This window comes from Trachinotus anak, unplaced genomic scaffold (genome assembly GCF_046630095.1).
Source record: "Trachinotus anak isolate AG129_WGS33_773 ecotype Australia unplaced genomic scaffold, CSIRO_AGI_Tana_v1 ptg000032l, whole genome shotgun sequence".
Taxonomy (NCBI): Eukaryota; Metazoa; Chordata; class Actinopteri; order Carangiformes; family Carangidae; genus Trachinotus; species Trachinotus anak.
The window spans coordinates 15,915,726-15,941,447 of NW_027273883.1; the positions used below are offsets into that span (position 1 = coordinate 15,915,726).

At 39.1% G+C, this 25,722-nt stretch overlaps 3 protein-coding genes across 4 annotated transcripts; 1 reads left to right on the forward strand and 2 right to left on the reverse strand.

Annotated features, from left to right (window-relative positions):
* Positions 1 to 5,259: 5,259 nt before the first annotated feature.
* Positions 5,260 to 9,671, reverse strand: has1 (hyaluronan synthase 1). Of its 2 annotated transcripts, none has more exons than XM_071470680.1 (5): positions 9,402 to 9,671; positions 7,737 to 8,445; positions 7,387 to 7,612; positions 7,121 to 7,253; positions 5,260 to 6,994 (listed from the first exon to the last, which is right to left on the reverse strand). In XM_071470680.1, the coding sequence occupies exons 2-5, from the start codon at positions 8,430 to 8,432 to the stop codon at positions 6,313 to 6,315; spliced, it is 1,737 nt and encodes a 578-aa protein (XP_071326781.1). In that variant the 5' UTR covers positions 8,433 to 8,445; positions 9,402 to 9,671; the 3' UTR covers positions 5,260 to 6,312. The 2 variants fall into 2 exon arrangements, with proteins under 2 accessions (XP_071326781.1, XP_071326782.1); XM_071470681.1 differs by lacking the exon at positions 9,402 to 9,671 and adding an exon at positions 9,148 to 9,210.
* Positions 9,672 to 12,490: 2,819 nt separating this feature from the next.
* LOC139613813 (trypsin-3-like) lies at positions 12,491 to 15,083 on the reverse strand. The gene is made up of 5 exons (XM_071470729.1): positions 14,935 to 15,083; positions 14,658 to 14,811; positions 14,211 to 14,473; positions 12,768 to 12,904; positions 12,491 to 12,684 (listed from the first exon to the last, which is right to left on the reverse strand). The coding sequence occupies exons 1-5, from the start codon at positions 14,972 to 14,974 to the stop codon at positions 12,535 to 12,537; spliced, it is 744 nt and encodes a 247-aa protein (XP_071326830.1). The 5' UTR covers positions 14,975 to 15,083; the 3' UTR covers positions 12,491 to 12,534.
* Positions 15,084 to 21,379: 6,296 nt separating this feature from the next.
* LOC139613797 (chemerin-like receptor 1) lies at positions 21,380 to 24,923 on the forward strand. Its single transcript, XM_071470704.1, has 2 exons — positions 21,380 to 21,515; positions 22,223 to 24,923. Exon 2 carries the CDS (start codon positions 22,233 to 22,235, stop codon positions 23,364 to 23,366), a length of 1,134 nt encoding a protein of 377 aa, XP_071326805.1. The 5' UTR covers positions 21,380 to 21,515; positions 22,223 to 22,232; the 3' UTR covers positions 23,367 to 24,923.
* Positions 24,924 to 25,722: the final 799 nt, after the last annotated feature.

The window sequence follows — 25,722 nt, forward strand, 5'->3', positions numbered from 1 at the left end:
GATGAGCACAATATACTTGCTAAGTTGTAGGCTGGCTTCCATCAGTTGTACTCCAAAGAAACAGCTCTCAGTTGACATCTTAATAAACAGTGATACAGGAGAATGTTCAACAGTGGTAGATGCAGTATTCAGACCTTTTATTTATGCAGACGTACCAGTGAAAAATACTACTTGACAAGTCCCTAATTCCAAAGCTGAAGCTGGAGCTGAAAAAGGATGAGTGAATATAAGCTGGTGCTAAGGCAGGGCACTGACTGCTGTCCATCCATCCTTCCATCCATCCATTATATATATTGTTTATCTGTACAGGGTTGCTGGGGGGCTGGAGCCAATCCCACCTGACAATGGGCGAGGGCAGGGTACACCCTGGACAGGATGCTAGTCTATTACTGACTGCTGTTTATTTTACTATTATTTTAGTATTAGTTTTGCTCATTATTTAACTTAGTGTTTATTGCATATGTTTCACATAGGTTGTGGTCAGGCACTGGGAGTTCATTCACTTTTGATTGATTTGGTTTGTGGTGGGTCTTGTGTTTTATTTCATTAAGCGTGATTTGGTTCATGTTACGTGACTCACAGGTAGAATACTCCCAGTGCTCCATTCATCGCTGGTTGGCTTCCTGGCTGCGGTGCGACTGTCCCCCCTTCCTTTCTTTTAGAATCTTAGCAAATGTTTTAGAAATAGCGAGTTATGGCAGATATCCCATAACAATTGTTGTGACCTCTTTATTGAAGGCCCTGTTCACTTTTGTTATATACAGTATGGCATTGCTGGGATGGGGAAAAAGTGGTGTTGTGTAGGTTTTATGTTAGTGACATAAAATATTTAACAGCCGTCAGTGCAGAGGACCAAAGAGGTCCCCAGGGCTGGTTCTCCTCATCCAGGCACAGATGAACTTGCCATTTGTCTGTCTTTTAATTGTTTGGAAAGGGTTGGTCCCAAATAAGTGAAATTGAGGAACAATTAGGAGGCCTATATGTGCATCTTAGAGCTCTCCAGGCTGAAAATGGACTTTTAGAACAGGCTGCCTGCAACACCCCTGTTCCTAACCCTTCTGCTACAGCCCCCAGAGTTTTATGTCCCACATAAGAAGAGGTGCCCAATCTTTTATGGTGGTCAGGAGTCACCTGACAGTATTAGCTTGGAGGACTGGATTGAGGAAGTGGAGGCATGTCTTAAGGGGTATAATTCCTCTACCAGAGAAAAGCAGTTCTCCTCTTCTGTCACCTGGGAGGGGAACTCTGAGATGAGATCAAGCACAGGTCACATAGTAAAAGGGAAACCCTCCCAAGATCATTGATATCTTACAACCATTATATGGTGGCAAGAAGCCTTTTGTTGCACTGCAACATTTGAAAGCAACAGGAAGGTAAATCACTAAGGTTTTCTTAAACACCCTTATGCCCATCAGCCTTTTAGCAGACTCCACACCTATAGTCTAGACAGTAAAGGTTGAGCAGCCAGTAACAAAGTTAACCATTGTCTTTCACCAGGTATCGTAAGTAGCTGATTCTGAGTCCAACCCAGTTTCCCCAAAACTTTTAAAACAGCTTGTGGGCCAATGTACTGTCATGCAGTAAACTATGAATGGAATTAAGGTCCCCTCATTATTGGACAGTGGTTCAAATGTCACTACATTGACAGAAAGTTTTTTCATGGAACATTATGATCCAGATCAGCACAAACTTAACTTTAAGTATCTAAAACTCACTGCTCCCAAAGAGCTGGCCATCCTCTACTTAGGGTATGTAGAGGTGGATGTCAAAGTCTTGTTACAGTGCTTCGGGATTGGGGTGTGCTGATTGAAGACCCACCCAGCTCCACAGCCTTGTGTAAACAGAGGGAGCAAGTTCCTGGACTCCTGGGGATGAACATTATGCTTTAGCTCTACAGTGACCTCTATATGGACTATGGTCCTGCCCTGTTCTTAATCACCCAGTTTGCAGACACTACACTTGGTTGGAGGGAAGTGGCATAACACACAACAAACAAAACTGAGCAGTGAGAGGGGGCTTGGCAAACCAACAAGCACAAAAGTCTTTAGTGAGGTAAATGATGCTCAAGACAAAGTAACTGTAATCTGCTCCCTGGCTGCAGCTGGGGACTCTCAGTACATTTCAAAGGCTAATGGAAAGGATATTTGGAGATCAAAGTTTTCACTCATTACTTCTATACTTGGATGTTGTGATAATTTTTTCAACCTCTGTTGAACAGCATTTGCAGAAGAGATGAAAGAGAGATGTCTGCAGGTGGCGTGGCCACTGGCCCAGATAAGACTGCTGCAATGGCCCAGTGGAAATGTGCAGAGAATGTAAAGTAACTGAAAGCTATGCTAGCTATAGGTGGTTTGCTCCTGGGTTTTCACAAATTACCTCCCTGTTAAACTCCTTGGCTGCAAAACTGACTAATAGAGACAAGAGAGGCAAAGACTCAGTGAAACTCCACTGGACAGTGGTATGTGACACAACAATTTAGAGATTCAAAAACAACTCACCGCAGTACTGGTCTATGCACATTATAATAGACCTTTTATTTTGGACATAGATGCAAGTCATGATGAGTTGGGAGCAGCCATGTCACAAGAGTGGGAGGGTGAGATTCACCCTATCCCCAAGTTGGAATTTTTAGCCCCCAAGTGGGCCATTGCAGAAAAGCTTAGAGAGTACTTGTTGGGACAAAGATGCACAGTATACTTGATAACAATCCCCTTTGTCGCCTCCAAACAGTAAATTTGGGAGCAGATGAACAAAGGTGGACCTCAAAATTGGCAAATTTTTGCCAAGAAATCAAATTTGTCTCATTTTGTTGAACTCCAGACAGAAGAAGAAGTTGTGTTGTCCGAGGTATATAAGGGTCGACATTAAAAAGAGCCATTAAGGAGCGTTTCATCAGTCTCAGTCTGCTTAATTTATTATTTTTTTCCTTGGGATATAGAGATTTCCCTCGTGATTGCCATCATGGTAACTTTCCAGAGTTGTAAATCATACCCACAAAATGTTGTAAACTACCAAACAATATTTAAACCTTCAATGTTTGGAACTGTCTTCCTGGATTGTATTTCGTCATCTCACTGGTATCTAAAACACAAACACTGCATTTTTTTAAATCGGGGCTATTTTCAGTCTGAATGCTCTGGAGAGGTTCAACTTCTGTTTTTCTAATTGGACTTATTCAGTTGCTTTTGGTAACCTCCTCCTTGTATTTGCCCTCATATGAATCTCTGAAATGTGGTGTGCCCTGAGATTCTGTCCTGGGTCCTGTTCTGTTTGTTCTGTATGTGCCTCTCCTTGGGCAGATGTTAAGTATTTTAAAGTTCACATGTATCACTGCTATGCATGTGATGTTCACCTGCACATTTTGTTTAAATAGCCATTCTCAAATTGGTTGACAGTATTTCTCATAGCTCAAAGCTGACAAAACAAATGTTCTTATTTTTGACACTTCAGCTCAGGTCTTTACCTTTGAACTCAGATCTGTGGACACTGTGGACAGCAATAAAAGAAAACACCTCAACACCCACCTGTTCACCTGTCTTCTTCTTTTTCTTTAAAACTATTATTTTTTGTTCGTCCTATTTTTAAATGTACTGATCAGTTGTATATCTGCTTTTCCTGATCAAATAAGGCACATCATCTTGTATTTAATGACCAATTGTGTGCATTTATGGATTACTGTATAATTTTGTATGAGATTATATTCCAGCACATTTCCCCTTACTGTTAATTTAATCCTCATTTTAAATTCCATTCCCATATGGCTGTAATTATGAACATAAAATTTCCATTGAGAATTCTGCTCATCCACACCTAACATCAGAATGTGAAGATCCATCATCCGTAGCCCATAATGATGACGTAACCAACAGGGTGCACTTGACACCTACTATAATGCTCTTTGGGTGTTGATCTGTGTATTCAAGAGCCACTTTGAGGTTGTTGAAACAGGATACACCTTATTTATGACGTTAGTTTTGCATTGAACATAAATATGTGCGTGCATATTTAGTACTGCATCATATTGACTGTCTTTGGGATTGCTGAAGCACTGCCTCTCCTGTAACAAAAATAAATGACAGCTCTACAAAACAGGTCAAGTCACTCCCTCTGGATTTTTACAGCACTCTAAAAAGCTATAAGAGCTTTATCCTACGTGTTATAAGAAAATATTTCCATGTAAAACAAAGATAACTGTTCCTCACAATGTCACATCATTAACTTTAATGTAATTACAAAACTTCTGTCCCGCCCAGCTCATTTAACTGTCTTGTTCATATAAGCTTCTAACAACACCCTGAGCATGATAACATCCTGATACTGACCTATGTCCAACTAAATTCATATAATATTTACCCTCCTCAAATCATAAACCCAACAGTCGTAATGGAATATTTTTCAATTGTGTTCTTTATATAATTCAACATATGAGCTGCCTATGAAAGGAATAGGGACAAAAAAAATCATTTAAAATCATTTTATTTAACTTATCCAACAGCTAAATTTACTTACAGCACAACATGTGAGAAATCACAACACCATAATTACTATAAATAAATTACACCAATACACAAATTGTATTTTTTTTGTACAAGCTAACCTCTGGATTACAAGGAAAGCATCTGAGGCTGTATTCTACCACCAAACCCAGTAGGAAAACCTATTATTAATTAGCCTTAAAAACAGAGTATACTGCCCACAGTTAGTGTCCTCTAGCAGGTGTAAAAGCCTCCAGCAACACAGTGAGAGCTTACACTATCACAATCACACATTCTTTTATGACCAATTTCAGGGCTAGTAATAGTGGTTGTCTTGAAGTCACAATCAGACAAAATCCAAATCTATAGAAACAAATATGAGTCATTACACAAGTTTTTGTTTGTTTGTTTTTCATTCTTCTGTTTTTTTGTTTTTTTATCGTGGATGGACTTTGCACCCAAATCTGATTTTAGTATTGTACACATGCACACATCATTACACGTTTCTTATCAGCGCAGTCTTGTCAAAATTGTGACTTTCAGTTCTGTACACTATGGACTTGCACCACTATCTTGTTGTCACTCAGGTGTTAGCAACTATGCTAATGCTAACACAGAAAGAAGAATGCCTAATTTGAGCTGATGTTATGTTTCTCCTTGAAATTAGTGTCACCTGTATTATGTAACCTTGTATTTTTCTTTGCAATATAACTTATTTATAGTCAAATATTCTGTTGTTCTCTGTAAATAACGTGATTTTGATCCAAAGAAAACAGGACACTGCTTGTTAGAAAAATATTTTATTTCTCATCTCTTCACAAGTTCCCAAAACCATCAATTTGTTCACATTTTCAGAAAATTTTCAGCCATTAAAACATGCATATTATTTAGAAAATATATAGAAAACTGGCAAAATTTTTGTTCACTTTCCTCAGTTATACAAAATTAAACAAAGTGCATCTTACAAAGTACACCCATACTTCACAAAGGTAGGTATACAGCAATTAAATACAATATTAAATGAAACATCTGTCCCCACTGTTTCATAAGTCACTCCAGCTTTGGTCCTCAGCCACAGTATCATTATCATTGTCCAGTTTTCTCATCGAGGTACGGCATCTTTTTTCCAGTTTGTACATTTTACCCACAGCACAATACTATAACTGCAATTTTCTCTATTTTCAAGTAAATCTACAACATTGCAGACAGTGCCGTCCAGGATCCAGTGCAATAACAGTAACAGTGCTGAAGTAATAGTCACTAAACTTGCAAAGTGACACATCTGTAAGTGGAGTTCTTTGTGTTGTTAATGTAATCTACACACACATACGTAAACATGTGGTCTTAATATTTCTAAATTACAACAAACCCAGATTCCTTACTGACACCCTTGAAAAAGAAATGTTACATAAATAGCAGTTTTCCCATCTTTACATATCATGAATAAATATCCGATTGAAGGTCGTCTCTTCTGTCATCATCTGACAGAGAGAAACCTGAGAAGTGCATGAGCCCAAAAGCCCTCAGAACAGTTACATTGAAATGTGCAACAACATCTCCATATAAATCAAGCATTTGTCCCTATATATTAGTGATATATTGGTCACTTGTTTAAAAATGCTTTGGTAATATGGACATTATCAATTTCAAGATTACCAATATTTATTCCCCTTTTTTTCTTGCAGTTTGTTGGTTTACTAGCTGCATGAAACGCCCCTGTCCTTCAGTTACTAAAATATGAAATGAAATAAATAAATGAAATCAAATTAATAAAATAAGGTAAATTGTCAAATTCAAATAAATCCACTTTTTTCCTCTTAGTTCTTCACCGGTCACTTCAGGCCACCACATTCACTGTGTATTTTTGGGAGCGTTTCCTACATATCCTGCGGAACCACACCCAGTAGAGAAACATCATAAGCAGCCAGTAGCATACGTAGGCCACACAGCCAAAGATAAGAAACTTAGTTTCCATTATCTTGGCTGGGGTTGACCAGTCCAGTTGACTCTCCTTGTAGATTGTGTATATGAGCCCACCCAATAAAATAGCTACCCACACTGACAGAGGGAGAAGTGGGATGTAGTTCCCTACAATTTTACGCCTGCCTGATGTCCCCCAGCTGCTTTTGTTCATGGTGATAATGGCAAAATACTTAGCAGGGAGCAGACTGGTCATGTAAAGAGCTGAGTAGAGGGACATAAACACCATCACCATGTTTCTACGCAGGATGCATGCGTAAGCCGCTTTCACTAGGCCAATCAGTTGGATGCAGCACAGGATCCAGAGGATGTCCCACAGAGTGCCAGTCCAAAACAGCTGGATGATGGTGGCCGTCACAAAGAAGGGGAAAATGCCTGAGACAATGGACTCGTAGGTCATCCAGAGGTGGTGCTTGTGCCACCACATTGCATTGTAAAGCCACTCACGGAAGTAGGATTTCGTCCAGCGAGTCTGCTGGTTGAGCCAGCGCAGAAACTGAGCAGGTGTCTCTGTGTAGCATTTGGAGCGGGCTGTGTATCTGAAGAAAATTAAATAAATAAATAAAGACCCATGAAACCTTTCACATTTAACATTGTAATATCAACTCACGTTTATTATGTCCTTTGTAATTTATGCACGTAACAATGTTAAGAGGGGTTCTTACTTTGTGGCGTAGCCCATGCTCAGCATTCGGTTGGTGAGATGTCTGTCGTCACCAAATGTGCAGTGAGTTCCCAGAAACTTTTGATTGTACCAAGACTCCAGAAACTGCTGGAGGAGATCGTTCCTGTACAGACCTTCATGGAGCAATTCAAGAAACAACAAACACATAAGAAATATTAGTTACAATGGGTTACAACACTGCTTTTAAGCCATGACAGCTGCTGCTGCTGGACGCACTTGAGCACAGAGAAAACACTTTTTTCTTACCAAGAGGCCCACTTATGCAGGACACGCAGTTGAAGAAGGACTGGCAGGACCTTTCGATGTTGAAAGCCATCCAGTACCTCAGACTGCTCATGAAACTTATGTATGAGTCTTTCAGGTTGAGGATCATCACATCTCCTCCAACAGCCCCGTACTTGGGGTTGCTCTCCAGCACCTTACACAGCTCCACTGTGGCCAGAGGGTCCAGCTTAGTGTCTGAGTCACACACCTTGGAAAGGAGAAAAAGATTCATGTCAGAAAAAACTGTGCAACATTACCATTTCATTTTCTTTAAAATGATCTTAGCAGAAGAAATACCTCAGCAATATAAATGACAAAATAGAAATAGATACCTGTATATAGTCGACTGATGATCCAAGCGCTTTAAACGCTGTGTACATCACCTCCCGTTTGCCGCCCCATTTCTGCATGATACACACACACCTCTTGCTCTGGATCAAGCGCTCTACCTCTTTTCTCTGTGGATCCTCTCCTACAACATAATCAGCATCCCCTCCTGGGCCCATTGCTGTGGCCATTTCCACATCCGGCTGGGCCTGGGTGGGGTCCCATGTATGGTAGTTGTTCTTCCACACATAACAGCCAGGATCCTGGTCCATAAACACCTCTCTGAACATGTCCATCATGTATCGGTCATCATCTGAGTTTCCATCTACCACCATAATGATGCGCAGCAGCTCAGGAGGATACTTGAGAGCCCTGATGGAGTTAAGGCACTCTCTGAGATAGTCAGGGTCCTCTTGGTAAGCTGATATAGTGAAGCCGATGGTTTTGGTAAAGGTGCATGGATCTGTGCGGGCTCTCATTCGCCGGTGTTCTAAGAAGGCAAAGAGGCTCTGGACCAATACATGGAGGGAGAGGAGTAGTCCATAAAAGCCAAAGGAGATGATTCCATACAGGGAGGTCACTAGTTGAAAACCCTTAACATAGGCCCAAACCATCACACCCAGAACCAAGAGAGCAAAGAGGAAAGTGAGGATGGTGCGGACTATTGAGCCCAGCTTCTTCAACAAAGGTTTCAGCTCCATTTTGTTTCTTCACCTTAGAAACAAATAAAGACAACACATCTTAGTATGATTTGTAAAGTATGGTTTCCTATTGGCTGTAGTCATACTAAAAATGTACACATACACTCATGGTAGTTAGGTTTGGAGAAAGGGTGTACTAAATAGTTGTTTTATGTGGACTGTTGTAAAACATGTTAACAAACTATACAACTTGGAAAATTATAGAAGCTGTCAGGCTTATAAATGCTTTAAGCTCCAGCTGTATTATTTTTAAAAGCACCCCAGACCGTCAGCTTCAGAATGTGTATCACTGACAATTATGCAATATTGTGTAAAAACACGTGTAAAACAGTTCAGGTGACATTAGCAGGAACAGCTGACATAGTCCAAAACACTATCATTTTTTAACTTTTTTTTACTTATTCTAATGTATTCAATCATGTTTTATTCAGGCTTTGTTATAGTTTAAATAATTCTTCATAAATTCTTATTTGAAAAAATTTTAAATACAGCAGGTTAGCTACAAGCTGAGCTAAAACACCACACCACACTACCATAGAAACAAGCACAATATCTTATTATGACAGAAAAAAAGTTTCTGTATGGTTACTGCATAAAGCTAGAGATACCATCTGTACTTTTAATCTGACTAAATTAACTAATAACCGAATAATGAATAGTTAAAGGGGTAAATGAATGTATAGGCTATGTAGTTAAAGCATTAAAAAAATCTTACCACTAGCAGAAATCTGAAATCTGTTTATATTTAAATTCGTATTTTTTTAATCTTAAAGACATGCCATGATTCTACACTACGCATTTAGTTTTAATTTAAAATACAAACCATTTCTATAAGCTATATCAAAATTTTATTAAACCGTATATAGGAATATTTAAGTTTTGCAGTTTAGTAATACAGCAAAAAAACAAACAAAAAAAAAAAAACATGACTAAACACATGACAAAGTTTTTTTTAATCTTCAGCCCTACCTGATATTAAGGTCCCCTGGCTTTAAATATGCGAGACATCCACTCGGTGTTTCTCTTGTCTGGCAACCTGGCCTGAACTTTGTTGGCTTTATAGTCTACTAGGCTGAAGACGGGATGGAGCCATGTGCGCGCTCTTCGTTTATCACTTACGCGCGCCCCCGCTGACTCAGCCATGCGTCAGGAGGAAGGCGGTGGTCCCGCTGGCTCGGGATACCAATGTACGAGTTGCAGACGGCTGCTTTGTTTTTTCTTTACCATGGAGATGTGCAGTTTGTGACCTCCTACATAAGTGTTTCACAAAGGAGGAGGTCCCCAAACTTTTCATGGCAGGAGCTTCAGCAGTGGAGCACAGTCGATCCATTGGGTTAAAGGGATGTTTCACGTTGTCACCCCTCTCTCTCTCTCTCATATATGTATATAAATAAATAAATTTAAATATATATATATATATATATATATATATATATGTGTGTGTGTGTGTGTGTGTGTGTGTGTGTGTGTGTGTGTGTGTGTGTGTGTGTTTTGTTTGTTTGTTTAACATTGTTTTATGGTGTACATAATTGAAAACAGGCAAACAAAGTTTACTCAAATAATATGGATAAATACAGTACTGAATAGATAGCCTCTCTACATGTAGGACTCCCATCAGTTCTCTCAGCCAAGATTTCCACAATTTCAGAGTGGATCTCTCGGCAGTTATCATGCCATAAACCAGGACCAGGAGTTAAAGTAACCTAAAAGACATTAGAATACCAGTGGAACAGTAGACACCAAAAATTACCTCTATATTTTTGACAATTTCTCATTCTTCTTACTTCTAAAAGATTTAACTGATCCTTCTTTCTTTCTTTTTTTTAACCAAGACCAAACATTATTTTATTTCTATATTTCATTTAACGTTATTTTATTTTATATCTCTGATTCACCAGCTGTACCTTAGAGATATTTCTTTGAACATACTGTATATGATTAAAAATGCAGATCAAAGTTTATTCCTTTTTGGCAGAAACTGTGCAGTCATAGAACAGAATGTTGAGATATTAAATCACATTAATCTTGAAGGAGAAAACGATAAGAAACTTCAGAGGCTACAATCAAGAATCAAGCTAGTTGGATGCTGCCCTCTGGTGGTTCCTATTTGAAACGGCACAAGACCAAAAAAAGGGGGGAGGAAGGAGTGAGGGTGGTAGCAGAAGAGTCGAAGCTGGTGTCACAGAGTAATAGGAAGTCTTGTCTCTTTTCTGTGCCACTAATCTCTGACTTCAAAAGACAAAAGCTGCCCCACACGGTTTTCTGAGTTGCTGCCACTGTCCCGACTTAACCGTGATTACATCCCTGTAGAGTTCCTTTACAGGGAAATCTGTTCAAGAGGGTCCACACCCTTAGCCACAGGAGTTGGCCTGACCGTCAACACGCTTCATGTCGGACCCAAATAGAAGCCATCAGGCAGCTGATGTCATGTAGGGAGGCTGTGCCAGTGTTAAAGGGACGATGAACTGGCTTGTCTTACTGGATATGTTATTACATGTAGGGGTTTCTGCATGAGATCTGTATGTGTAATGTGTTTTTTGAGACTGTCCTCCAGTAAAAAAAACAAGCCCATAGGTCGTATTTGGAGCAGATAATTATGACCCATAGTTACGTTTTGTTCCTATAGGCAACATTGAATCTTTTCACATACTATTATTTTTCAGTTAATATTCATTCAGGCCAGTTGTTGGCTATTTGCTTCTAATTTCTTTTGATTTTATTTTTATTTATATGAAAAGGACTTGGCTAAACTCCTGGTTTGTTCTGACTTGTCGCTGGAAATGATTGAGTTTGAGGGTTCAACAGCATAAATCTGTGGCCACATCAAGTGCGTATACAGTAAAGGACACTGCAGAAGGATAAGGGCTCTTTTTACCATCGCACCATAACTTAAAAGTAGCTCGTAAACGTGGTTTGTGGAATTCTGCAAGATTCGAAACACAGACATCTGTGTTGCCAGAACCAACATCCTGTCCGAGGCCATGTTTTCAAAAAATTTAAAAAAATGTGCAGCATGCAGTGTGCTTGATGGCGATGAGAGTTATTTTTCATACATAGGCTATGAGTCCTCAGAAACCTCGTTAGGCCCCAGTCTTTATTCACTGGTCAAGTAAATGCCTGATGACTCACTCCTCTCTCTACCACACCCAGGCAACCAAAATCCACTTAAATCACTGTGAGGTTTTATGATGGATATTCTCATATGTGCACCTGATGCTTTTTGATTTGGCAGTTTGTGCCTTTTCGCACAGATGTTACAAAGGGATTCAGAATGCACAGTACACTTACTTATTTAAGGGTGCAATAAATGTCCACCTACATATCCAGTTTACTTAAACATGAAGTACATTAACAATAATAATCAGGTTGAACCAAGACACTATACAACTCCATTTGTAATCTCATGTAGTTTTAAAGAACTACAAATAAAAGGTTTCTGAATAGTCAACCGGGTGAATACCACTGATTATGGAGTGTGGCCAATGTGTGTAACATGTTTTGCAATTTCAGCCCACAGAGAACAGTGCAGCAGATTTTTTCTGGCCTTGGTGATTTACTGGTGACGGACTGCAAAAGTCAGGCTTGTTCCTCAACTGTTCTGTGCTTGACTGAGGAATCTTTGAGCAAGAAAAATGTCTGCCCATTCACTGTAAAGTCATTCTGAGTCAGAGTTTGTAGAGCCAAATATCAGTGAGGCAGCTAGACAGTATATTACATTCCCAGATACTTGCCATTTTGATTTACAGTCATGCTTAGCAAAGCTATGAATTATGCCTGTGTCACAACAAACTCACACACATACTACTTGTTGGGCAAAACACCCAGCTATCAGTTTACGATAATGTAACTGGATGAGAGTTTTTTGTAATAGCTACTCTGTGTGTGTGTGTGTGTGTGTGTGTGTGTGTGTGTGTGTGTGTGTGTGTGTGTGTGTGTGTGTGTGTGTATATATGTGTGTGTGTGTGTGTGTGTGTGAGTGGTGGGGGGTGGGGAGGGATGGGGTATTCTAATGACCCACTAAAAGACCTGTATAAACCACACTGTAAACACAGCACATCTTTACTGAAGTTGCCACATGTGAATTCTTTAATATCTTTGCTGCTCAGCCAGATGCCATTGTGTTCTTGATCCAGGTGATGTAATTGCAAACTTTTGTGTACACCCCCGGCTTCTTTCTTAGAGCACATCCATGTCCCCAAGACACAACTCCCTGGAGCGCTCCGTCACACATCATGGGACCCCCGGAGTCTCCCTGAGGATGAAAGATGTTGTACTCTTCACTGATACATGCAAACACTATGTTTTGTGTAACATTAGCCATGATTTCTATATTACCTGACAGGAGTCCTTCCCTCCCTCCAAGTAGCCAGCACAGATCATGTTTTCAGTGATTTGGAAAGGATATGCATTAAAGCATGTGTCGTCACTCAGGAGAGGGGCATCCAGGCACTGCAACTTATCAGGGTACCTTGCTGGAAAAAACAGAAAAAGAATATGATTGATTTTGTGTTTTTATGTGTAAATATGGAATGGAAAACCATTACATATCCAGCATTTACAATAATAACAATATTAATAATAACAATATTAATAATAACTTTATTTATCTAGCAATTTTCAAACATAGTATAAAGTGCTTCACAACAAAATTACAATATAAATATTATAAACAATAAAATACAATAAAATGAACAGAATAAGATACAAGATTTAAAATTAAATAAAATGAACAGGATCTTTACTTAAAATCAGGGTATGCTTTGCAATAAAAGTATGTTTTTAGGAGAGATTTAAAAGAAGACATTGACTCAGACAGTCCCTTTTCCTCAGGCAGCTTGTTGCAGAGTCTTGGGGCCCTGATGGCAAAAGTTCTGTCCAAACAACTGCCAAATGATCTCAAATTGCACATAGGTTTTATAAGGTTCTAAAATGTATGCTGGAGCCAGGCCATGAAGAGCTTTAAAAGTAATGAATAAAAATTTTAAATCAATCCTGAAACATACAGGGAGCCAAAAACAGGTGTGATGTGATCATATTTCCTGGTTCCTATTAAAAGCCTAGCAGCTGAGGTTCATACAGTCTGGAGTCGTTTTAAAGCTTTTTGGTTAAGGCAGGAGAAAAGGCTGTTGCAGTAATCAAGGTGTGAGGAGATAAACGCATGTAAAACTGTATGTGCATCATGAAAATTTAAGATCCATCATATCCTAGCAATGTTTCTGAGGTGATAAAAACACGATTTTATAAGCTTAGTGATGTGTTGGTCAAAATTTAACTTGTTATCAAACAGGGCAACAAGATTTCTTGCAACAGGCTTTACATACTGAGATAAGTGACCAGTGGAGGGAAGCATTTGAGTGGTGACCTTTTGGGGCCCTATTACAAGGATTTCAGTTTTATTAGAATTAAGAAAATTTAATGACATCCAGTTTTAAATATCTGACAGGCATTCATGTTGGGAACTCATCATACTGGTGTTGGTGGACTGAACAGGAAGATACAACTGTGTGTCATCTGCATAGCTATGAAAAGAAATGCCATGTCTGTGGATGACCTCACCAAGAGGGAGCATGTTCAAAGAAAACAGGATTGGACCAAGAACACTCCCCTTAGGAAACTATACTCGATGTGAGAAAAAAGAAGACATAAAACCATTTATGGTCACCCAAACCTCCTATTTGATAAATATAAAGAAAACCGCAATATCCCCACCCAGCGCTGCAGTCAATCTAAGAGGATGTCATGATTAATTGTATTTATCAATTGTATTGTTTAACTCACAGCCCTCGTTGCTGGCACGAAGACTGCCCCATCCAGAGATCTTGCACATCGTTCCATCATTGGCACACTTTGTAGGAAGAGTTGCAGGGCGCACAAAGCTGTTCAGAGTGGCAGGGCGACTCAGTTTGATAAGCATGATATCACTGTCCTGTGTGCGGGAGTTGTAGTCGGGGTGGCGGATAAACTTGGCAGACATAATGTACTGCTCCGTCCCCTCATGTTCCCAAATGTTGTGCTCTCCCAGCCGAACTTCTACATTTGACCTGAACGAATTAAACACATCATGAAGGTCAGTTAGCTCCATTGATGCCTCTGCCCCAGGACTCAACGCCAAGGGGGATTCACAGTCATAAAATAATGAAAAAGACACAATATAAGCACAATATACAAAAATCCCTCAGTGTTAGGCAGCTGCTGTAAAACCAGGTTAGTGATAATCTGTCTTACTTTGGTTTGCAATGTGCAGCAGACAGCACCCACTCATCAGACAGAAGAGTCCCACCACAGAAGTTGTACCCAGTGAAGAGAGACACTTGGTAGGGCACAGAGTTTTTTGGGCACTCATACCCTCCGACAATCTTGTCATCTTCCTCCAGGGCAACTAAAGAAGTAACAAACACATAAAATCAGTTAATTCATCTATCATTAATCTTATAAACATATAAACATCTCTAGTATCACTTGTAGTCCCATAATCAGACCCTTTCCAGGATCAACACTATACCTGCCCCTCCGAAGAGAGTCAGAAGAAGGAAAACCCTCATGCCTCCTGTCTGTTTGGCTGGCAGATTAATGTGCCCTCACCCTCTTAGTTTCAGGTATTTTAGTCCTCTTATCTCCTTTTTCCCAAGGTCTCCCATCGTCAGAGGTACACCTCAAACATTAAACATGTGTTACATTTCCCCAGTGGTTTAATGTACAGTATTTAAACAGAAAAGCGCTACAGTTCAATACTGTGAAAATAACTGAGGGAAATAGCTTGAAAGAGGAGACAAATTTGAATTGCAAATATTGACATTTGGAATTTCCCTCCATTAACATGCATTCAGACAGCACACATTGTTTTTGTTTATTTCTTTTATGAGTTTTTTTTCTGACAGAGTGATTTCCAGGCGATTTTGAGTAATTTCTCTATACATTCTTTGTAAGTAAAAACTCTTCTAAGTATTCTTTGTTATTTTTGGTTTGGCAATAGTCTTATTACACAATCACTTACTGGATGTGGCATGTGTGCTGCCTTTAAATGAACTACAAAGTTACCTTCACTTTTAAGGATGTTGAGCACGTGATCATCTTGGGTAAGAATTTTTGCGGAATAAAAAACATTAAAAGAAAGAATTTCACCGGTAGTATTTTATTGTGTAAATGTTCTTACTCATGTAGATAGGATGTCTGCTTATCAGCAAGCTGCTGCCTGGAAAAACATAGTATGATGCTATGTTGCAACACATGATATGAAGGTGTTAACATTTTCACTTTTTCCATAAATGGTAGTCATGCATAGGCAAATCTGATGTGGTCGGAAAATGTGAAACAGTGTCAGCAGTTTCAGTTATCAGTGATGTGTCACTTATGACACTGAAAGCATTTACATTTTTCTGGTTTTCCTTTAGTCCATGGTTATTAACACATAACACATGTTTCTTGACATTATTACTATTTTCTATACAACCCTGTAAGTTTGGGAGTCAAATGCACAATTTAAAAATATTCAAAGAATAAAAATATCTTTAAAGCCCAATTTTGTGTGAAAGCCTTATCTTACAATCCTGTTATGAAATAGAATCTGGTCAGTGGCTTATCTGTATCACTATGATTGTGGTTTGGGTAAGAAATATTTGAAAACATTCAACACTCTCACTGCAACATTGCAAAACTGCACATCATTGCTGAGTCAATCTCTCAGAATGGAGACTTTCAAGGGAGGTACCAGGCTCCGTTACACATGTATGAGCATAGGTGTTTATCAGCACCAGACAGGAAAACATTTAAATGTGAGGGTGCACTTACCCAAACCCTATGATTATACACTTAAGACTAGAATATAACGCATTCCCATCCAGCACAGGCAAGTTCCCCACCCTCATTACTGTGTGGCACACACACCGTCAACCTCATTCCTTTTCCAACCTGCATATCATTGCTTGTATTCTTTGAATGTTAACAATTGCAGCAACTTGGCACAGCCTGTTACGAAACACACTCTCTGTGAAGATAAAACTTCTCATGTTTCGTTGTGTCTTCACTGTTTGTTTGTTTTTTGTTTTTTTGTTTGTTTGTTTTGGGTTTTTTTGGTTCCAACTAGAAAAGGACATTACAGCAATCTCCAGCATTACAGCAATCTCCAGTATTACAGTAATCTCCAGTGACATTTATCAGCAAAAATGAAATTGGCAAAATCATTTTCACATGTGCAACAAATGTAAAGAGTCCCAGAGCTAATTGAGCAAAGGTGGTAATGTCCCTGTCACATATGACACCCAGTCAGTGGAGAAAAAGAGAACAAGAGCAAGTTTCTGTGAACTAAAAGTACCACTGACCCTCAGTAATTTCCAGCTCCACATGAATTTTTTTCCCCAGTGTTTGCCCCCCTAACCCTTAGTTACAATATATGGAAAGGATAAAAACTTCCATTTATTTCACCATCTGGCATTCCCTGCATGTTTAACCATTTCTGGTTCCCCTAGTCCCATTCCACTGTACCTCAAAATATCCTTGCACAGACAGAGAGAGCACTGTGTCAAAGATCTGTATGACTTGTATGACTGTATGCATTGCCAGGCTTGTTTGCTGTCAGACAGAGCCCAGGCTGATTATTCATATCCCTTAGGTCAGCTGAGGGGGGCCAGCCGTTGTGGTTGAAACCAGGGACGAATGTAAGGAAGTGGTTTAAGTTATTGAGGTTCAGCTTTTTTTTTCCCTGTGTGTGGTGTATTTCATGGAAAAAAGCATCACTGAGCCATAGGAACGAAAGGCGTTGGCACCAGTTTTGACTTGAAAAACAAAATTCCTGACCTCTCCACAACTGTGAGACAGAGGGTTTGATTTCCAGTCAGCAATGCAACAAGATCAACAAACCTTGAGGTTTCAGCGCTGCAGCAGATTCCCACTATTTCTGTCAGTTCGACAGCCTTATTGGAGTTGAGAAGCACAACAGCTCGCATACCACCGTTTCACCGTGGCCCGCTGCAGAAAGGAGCTGTGGATTTAGAAATGCTGTGTGCTCAGTGTTTTGCACTCAACAGCAATGAAAAATACTGGGTGTATTACAGTGACGCTGGGAGCTGGAGTATGTCATTAGTACTTCACTGCACCACACACAAAGACACACACCAACATACATGCATTTTAGTTGTGCCTTTCAGGTGACTCCCCCACACTCCCAGCTGCTATAGTGAATAATAAACCCCCAAACTCCAATTGCATTTGTCACCCACCGCTAAAACTAAATTCCCTTTAAACCTCCACTCGTTGTTTTACACACCCAAATTGGTATTTGTGTGGCACATACATAATTGCAGGTTTGGTTGGTAAATCAAGAACTCTGGCAAGCCCTGGGCTCAGAAGGCTTCCCTCAAACTATAGCCTTGGGTTAGCTATTAATATCCCCTACAGACAGCAGCAAAATGCTCTGCCTTCATGTTCTGTTCCAAGACTCTGCAACAAAGGTTTGAGAAAAAACACATTTTAGCACAGAAATGAAAACTGGTGGAATATGTTGCAAAGGAGGATCATGACCAAATTAAACAAAGTAGTCATACTGTCTAGACTTTAGCTAAAACTGGCATGTCATTTAGTATTACAAATGGAGCTGAACTGTACAATGTAGTTTTTAGGAGAGATGAAAAAGTTGACTGGGTCAGCTTATTCTAAACAGTTTCCTGTAGTTAGAGTGAATTAGTTTTGGTCCTGGTCTAAAAGATCTCTCAGCAGAGAAGTTTCTCAAATGCTGAATATTTGTGTATCCAACAAAAAAAAAAAAGTCCTCCTACCTACACACTCAAATTCGGGTGTTGCTCTGAAATCATGCAGAGGCTGTGTACACATACAGACACATACAGACAAAGTGCCTCTCACTCCTTCACTCTCTCCCTCTCTCTCTCTCCCCCTTCTGTCTTTCCTTTTTTCCTCCCCCTCACATCTGGACTCTTGGCAGGACATGGTTCCTGTGTGGTATGTGTGTACATTAGCAGCGGACTCAGTTTTTGGGTTGGGCAGGTTCGAGCAGCTCACACTGTGTGAATCTGATCAGCTCAAGCCTATGAGTCTCATTGTGTTTCACAGTGTGAACTAGTTCAACCATCAAAAGCCACCACAATCACTGAGACGCGTCTTCGTCTGATTTTTATTTAATATTATTGTTATCATTGTCAGAATCAGAATCCGAATCAGTTTTATTGCCAAGTATGTTTCCACATACAAGGAATTTGTTCTGGTGATTGGTGCAATTGGGGATCTGATTGTGACCTGAGATATCCATTTACCTCCTCTACCTATTTTGCAAATATTTATTATTGAATGCAAAAATGCAGACATTACTATTTTGATGTAAAGATTTGGGTCAATTTCACAAAATGTAGCCACTTTGGATCATTTTTGCAGATATTCGCTTACATCAACTAAGGTCTTTATGTCAAAATTCTTTGAATTTGTTAAACATGTACTATCAACTGACATTATTCATACATATATATATATATAAAAGACTTTGTTGCAACATCTGTTGTTTACAACATCTGTTCTGAAGTTTGCTAATCAAGATTCTGTTGCTGGATGTCAAACTGGACTGTGTTATAAGAGTTATTCTTGGTAAGTGGCATTTTTGCTTTAAGGTCAGTGTGTTTACTCATGACATGAGAAGAAAGAGAAATGATACCAATTGAGGAAACAGTTAATTCTTTCATTTTTCTTCATCTCCACGGAAAATTCAGCCAAAAAAAACATACACACAATTCTCACATGTACAAAATGTGTGGGTAGTGGGGCAGCAAGAGCAAAGAGGAACCATGTGGGAGGAAATATGACCATGAAGTCAAAACTCAGATGAAACATCTCTTCCCCACTGTAAGGTAGGGCTCTACTCTGGGGAGATGAGACTGATTTTCAGTCTCTCCAGCCAACACTCCCCCATGTCCATCTTGCTCTTATTATTATATTTCTACTATTACTGTCAGTTCCTGCAGATTTCTGCAGAGTTTTTAACTGTTTATGTAGATTTTATATTTTGTGATCTTGGGATAAATTTCAGTTTTAGAAACTTTGAGAACTTGACTGTGATAGATGTGAAATACACAAAGAGCATCTACCAGGCAGGCATAAGAGATAAAATTAGTGAAGCTTAGATATGCTTCAGGGTGGATATATGGATTCCCTTTGGGTTTAGGCTTACTGGTGCTGTTCCTTCCCATACCATAAAACATCTCATCCTATCCCAAGAAATAGCTTTTTTTTACTGGGTTTCACTAAACTATATAAAATAAGTAAAAGCTGCAAAAGTAGTATCTGTAGTAATGCTTTTTCTTGTTCAAATGTCCTACTTGTTTCCTAATTTATCAGTATTTCTGTAATACATCAAAGATAGTGTGTTTTGAAATTTCAAAAGAAATCAGATTAAAAGTGTACAGGGTGAACAGGATGCTGACAAATAGGAACATATTGCAACTTAGACTTTTGGGTTGTGCAGTTGTCCTAATACCGACACTAATTCCTAAAATGTGTTGCAAAAATCTTACTCCAGATCTGCAAGTTCAGATCTACAGAGGTAGTTACTACACTTGTGTCCAGCTTCAAGTGGACGGGAGAAATGAGACCAACTCATTTTTTTTTTTTTAATTCCATGCAAACAACAAATTACTAACAGGTTCTGCTGTGAGTTTCTTATACGTAGTGCAGGGGGATGAGAAGGGACATTAAAAAAATGTAACCTACATGCCCAGATGGCGAGTCAAACAGTCAACACAGAACAATTACATTTAACCTCAAGCAAACATGAGCTCAACCCACATAGAGAAAAACACATGACGCAGCAGAATCATTGGTGGACATGAGAAGTCGCAGCTCCACTCTTTCTCAGGTAGTCATCTCAGCAACCTACAATTTATAGTGACGGCCCTCTGGCTCTGCCATGGCCTGTAGGGTTGTGTCTTGTCCTTAGCTGCTGCTTGTGTTTTGTCCAACAAGATTGCATGTAGAATCAACTATGCCTATTTTCTGTCTCTTTCATTCCATTGCTGGATCTCCACCATGAAGCTAATGGTTTCTTTTTTCTTTTTTTTTGGCTTATTTTACTTCTCTTCATTTCAGACCACACAACACTGCCCTTCCATACATCCTCTCACTAACACTACCGGTCTACTTAATGACTATCCATATGTTTAGTTAATGTATTCTGTTTCCATTTATGTTAATAAATGTGATTGCATGTTCTTCCCAAGCTGTGTGAATTTCGCATTGTTTGTCATGACCCAGCTCTGAGGAGTGAAATGGACACAGTTGGACTGAGAAGAACAATCACATTTATTTACATTAATGGAAACAGAATAGATTAACTAAATGGATAAAATGGTGAATCAGTAGTGTTAGTGAGCAGATGTATGTAAGGATTGTGGTGTTTTGAGCAAAATAAAGAGAAGTACAGCTAAACCAAACACATGTGATGTGACCATGCGGTGCAAGGGGGAGGTCCAGTGATTGAGTGAGAAAGAGAAAATAGGGATGGCTGTGCCTAAATGCAATCTGGATGGACTAGCCAGGTCCACCCAGTTACATTCCTGTGAACTCCACCTATACCAGGACCTGAAGGAAGACACAATTCACAAGCAGAGTGAGAGGGCTGTCACATTATGATGTTTGGTCAGTACCTTTCTCAAAGGATGAAGGCTCAGTCATGTGGCCTCTGAAGAGAACAAACGTGTTGGAGCAAGAAATTTAGCGTCAGACCTCGGATTAACAGCAGAAAAACTCTTGCAGATGAGAGCTGGTATAGTAAGGGAGTAAACTGTGCGTCCTGTCTGTGTGTCATATAGGCTGCACAAATCCTGCCTCTTAAAATTATGTGCATTCATGTATTCCATCTCTCGATCAAGCCAAACTTAAATGAAATTATTTTTTTTACAAGTATAATAGAAGAAGTGTAGTGGTCTTCAGAGTGCGTGCTGTCTGAGGTCCCGCCTTGATGTGAGCGATGACGTCACACAATTAGGGAGTCTGGGATCAGAGCTCTCCAGTTTCCTCGGAGTAGTCTGAGTTATCCACAGCTGCCTTTGTCGCGGACACATGCTCATCGGGCTGGACTGGAGCTTTGAGGTAGGTTACGCGTCTTCGTAATATTTGTTTGTAATTGAACCGCTTCATTTCAGGCAGTTTGCTGCTTCTTGACTTGACAAAGATCTTTATCAGCAATTAACTGTTTAGACACGGTAAAAAAAAAAAAAAAAGTGAGTCCAGCCTACGCCACAGCTGCCTTTCTGCTTTTCTGCAATACAGTGGTTTCGTTTGCTGGGGTTAGGTTGATCGTAACTATGTTTAAAAAAATAAAAATAAAAAACTTTAGCTCAACAATTTCTGTTTCCTTTTTAATGTTGATGTGGATTTAATTTAGTGTCAAACTTGCTGCGCTTGGTTTGCATGCTTTGCAGGAAAAAGTTCCTTTTGTTTCCCTTGGTCTTTTAAGTCTTATTGTTATACCTCTATCATAGAAAGCTGGGATACTTTCTATAAACTGTCATTAAGACTTGGCTTAATGTCTATTGTGGTTCAGGAGAAAGGTTGTGAAGCAGCAGGACTATTGCCCTGTGACTGCAGAGTTCAAGTCATGCCTCTGTGCACAGCATCCTCTTTGGGCCTTTTTGATGAACAGACATAAATGAAGCAAAACTTTATTTGTATTTTCAAGATTGGATTTGATATGCTACATTTTTCACTTGAATAACATAGGAAAACATTAATCTCATGTATTATTACAGATTGTTTTTGACCTTACGGTGAACTTTTATTTTTATTTTTGTTTGCAGTTCTAAAACAATGATGGAGGTGATGACCACTGCCCTTTTCTACATCCTAAATGAAACAGATGCCACTGGAAATAATGTCTCTTTGTATGAAGACGACGAAGAATATGACTACAACGAGCATGCTGAGCTGAGAAAGTCTCTTAACATCATGTCTATCATTGTTTACTGCCTGGCCTTCGTTCTCGGTGTGCTGGGGAATGGAGTGGTTATCTGGGTGACCGGGTTCAAGATGAAAAAAACAGTTAACACAGTCTGGTTCCTCAACCTCGCTGTGGCCGACTTCCTCTTCACTGCATTCTTGCCCCTATCTGTGACGTACACAGCCATGGATTTCCACTGGCCTTTCGGCAACTTCATGTGCAAATTGAACAGTACCATAAGCTTTCTGAACATGTTTGCCAGTGTCTACATCCTGGTGGTGATCAGTGTGGACAGATGTGTGTCTGTGGTGTGGCCTGTCTGGGCCCAGAACCACCGAAGTGTGAGCAAGGCGTCCTATGTGAGTCTGGGTGTTTGGGTACTGGCTCTGACTCTCAGTGCTCCATACTTCATCTTCAAGGACACTGCACCATACAGTGAAGACATCATCAACTGCTTCACCAACTATGGTCTTTCTGATGATTATGAAACACCATCTGTGATACAGCTGCGTCATTTTCGTCACCAGGCCATGACCACCACCCGCTTCCTCTTGGGATTTGTTGTTCCCTTCACTGTCATTGTTTCTTCTTATGCTGTGATAATCCATCGTCTCAAGAGGAACCGCACCCTGGCCAGCCAGTCAAGTCGGCCCTTTAAGATCATCGCTGCCGTTATCACCACTTTTTTCCTGTGCTGGGCTCCGTATCATATCATGGTTCTAATTGAGATGGTTAATCACACGGCAAATCATTCAAGTGAAACACTAAACCATGTCATTGTCATCGGTATCCCTATAGCCACCAGCCTGGCCTTTCTCAACAGCTGCCTGAACCCACTGCTGTATGTGTTCATGGGCCAAGATTTCAAGGATAAAGTCCGCAAATCCATCCTGAATGTGTTGGAGACTGCCTTCCAGGAAGAGGTGTCTCGCTCTTACACTTACACAAACTCAATGGTCACCAGTCGGAGTAAAGAGAAGTCAGTTTCTGATGCAGAGGTATAAGGTTGCCCATGATATAAATAAACAAATATTGCAATTATAATTGTACATAGCAAGTGTAACTGTATATAACAAACAATTTTTTTTTACTTTTGTTGTTTTTTAACAATGGATTATCAAAACAATATCTACATAAACTGAGATTGGAACATTTCATCTGTTACAATTTGATTGATATGAGTTTAATGATTAGCTAATGGGTCAGATCTAAAAAGAATTTTTTTAAAAAGGGATCTACCTCTTAACTACACATTGTGGAGGTGACTGGAAAAAATGCATATTACATACATGTCATACATACTTAAAGCAACTTGCATACACACATAACTACATACACAAACATTTACCCAAACTAAAATAATATATGAAGCAAGTATCTGCATTTATATTTTGAGTATGAGTGGTGCCTCTTCAATATGCAGTTCTGTTTTTAGTTGCACTCTGTACCATGCTAAACCTAGTAGATAGGTAATATGCCCTAATGTCCCCAATTATGTAATGATACCTGTCATAATTTCAAATTAGATATTACAGTTTTTTATTTATTGTTATTAGTTTATAGTTTAATTTGTGCAATGCAAGCAAAACATAGATGTTTTAAGAGAACAGAACTTTGTGTTTCTCTCCTGTTTCATCATCCAGTTGTTGATTACTACTTTCCTGATGTGACAACAAAGAAAACAAGCAATACAACAAGTGTTGGCTGTTTATAAGGCATATTATTGTATTTGAATTATTAAATATGCAGGAACATCACCTAAATAAGAGTAACAGGGTTATTTTGACAAATAACATCATGCCCATTTTTCTATACAACATAGTAAGCTGTAAACTAACATATGAAAGACATTGTACTGAATATTAAATCTACAGTCACGTCTGACTCAACCCACTGATGCCATTATTTCTGTACGTGTATGTGGCAACACCATCAAACTGATTCACCTGACTTTCAACTGCTACATGTCTACTCCATGCTTTGTTAACATGCTATCTAGCATAAGGGCAGGCTAATGTGAGTCTAATTAATAAATATGTAACTGACAATAAGATGCTTTGTATTGTGAACGTCTATTGTAAAGCTTAGTTTCATGTTTTGATTATTGTTAATTGTTTTCTGAGGGGATATGTCTTTGACCACCACCCTGAGTACATGCATGTTGTGCTACAATCTGAGAATCTTTATGTATTATTTCAGGTTACTGTCATGGTAGACAAAGCAAACCACCAATCACTCACATTTTAGAGGGACAAAAATGTGTTTTTTACCTTTGTTGTCCAGGAAAATCATCTTGAAAGATCAATTAGTTATCAGTGCTTTTACAAATTGAATGGAAAAAATGGAATGGAAAACTTATTCTATGTACTGTGTTGCTTTGGTTTATGTGGTATATTGTGACCTAATAAACCTCTCTATATTATAATCTATTCAAAACATTGTAAATAACAATTGACCATGTTTTTGTATTTTTTAGCCCAATTCTACTAAGAGTCCATAAATGATGACGATGATGGCTGTTATTGTGATTATTCCATTATTAAAATATTATTTAGACATGACCACTTTTCCACTCATACAGTTTATCTAATAACTTCACAAAACACTGACTAACATGTTTTCACTATTAAATAATGCATATCAGTGCCAGAGATGTAGTCAGGAGGTGGGTAAATCAAATATCATATATATGTGTAAGTATTTCTAAATCGGCTTTTTGTGCCCAAATACCTTATTATCAAGAGTTTTGAATATCATGACCTCCCATTCTGATTAATTCAAGTAGGTCAAATGTATGAACTCATTTTATTAGTGAGATATTTTGGACGTTACTGTAAATACATTTTGCTTTATACATGGAGGAAAACACAAGAACAGATTCCTCTGGATTTTTTCGCCATATAATTTTCTTGATGTTTGGAAAGTATTTTGTTATCCTCCATCATCATTAATTCTATATTGCTGTTTGATATGATCTTAAAACAGACAGTCCTATTTGTGGAACAATGCTCTTTTGCTAGGAGTAAAGAGAGTGGTCTACTGGAACTGTGAATGAATTGTGGGAAAGTTTGAGCCAAAAAAAACTGCAGATGGAGATTCAATCAGGTAATAGCTCCAATCACATCAAAAAAGCTCACACTTTAAAAGGAGCTATTAGTTCTGCTATATATAGTCAACATTAGCATCAACAGCTATTTATTTACCAGTCTAGAAGAAACATTGCAAGTTCAGCATCAAACTTAATTCCTTAACTTGTTCCACAAAGGTAACACAACCACAAGGTGAGGCCTCAAAATGCACAACTCTTACACAGAGATCAGAGGCAGGGTCATTAATGTAAACTCGGTTGGTACACAGGTA

Excerpts from the sequence above, each read along its gene's own strand:
- has1 (XM_071470680.1), bottom strand. The coding sequence starts at position 8,432 with ATGGAGCTGAAACCTTTGTTGAAGAAGCTGGGCTCAATAGTCCGCACC. Across the intron at positions 7,254-7,386 it reads CTGCATAAGTGGGCCTCTTG|GTCTGTACAGGAACGATCTC; the intron begins GTAAGAAAAAAG and ends TGCTCCATGAAG. Across the intron at positions 6,995-7,120 it reads AGCATGGGCTACGCCACAAA|ATACACAGCCCGCTCCAAAT; the intron begins GTAAGAACCCCT and ends AATTTTCTTCAG.
- LOC139613813 (XM_071470729.1), bottom strand. The coding sequence starts at position 14,974 with ATGAGGGTTTTCCTTCTTCTGACTCTCTTCGGAGGGGCAG. Across the intron at positions 14,474-14,657 it reads GCTGCACATTGCAAACCAAA|GTCAAATGTAGAAGTTCGGC; the intron begins GTAAGACAGATT and ends TAATTCGTTCAG. Across the intron at positions 12,685-12,767 it reads GAGGGAAGGACTCCTGTCAG|GGAGACTCCGGGGGTCCCAT; the intron begins GTAATATAGAAA and ends TTTCATCCTCAG.
- LOC139613797 (XM_071470704.1), top strand. The coding sequence starts at position 22,233 with ATGATGGAGGTGATGACCACTGCCCTTTTCTACATCCTAAATGAAACA.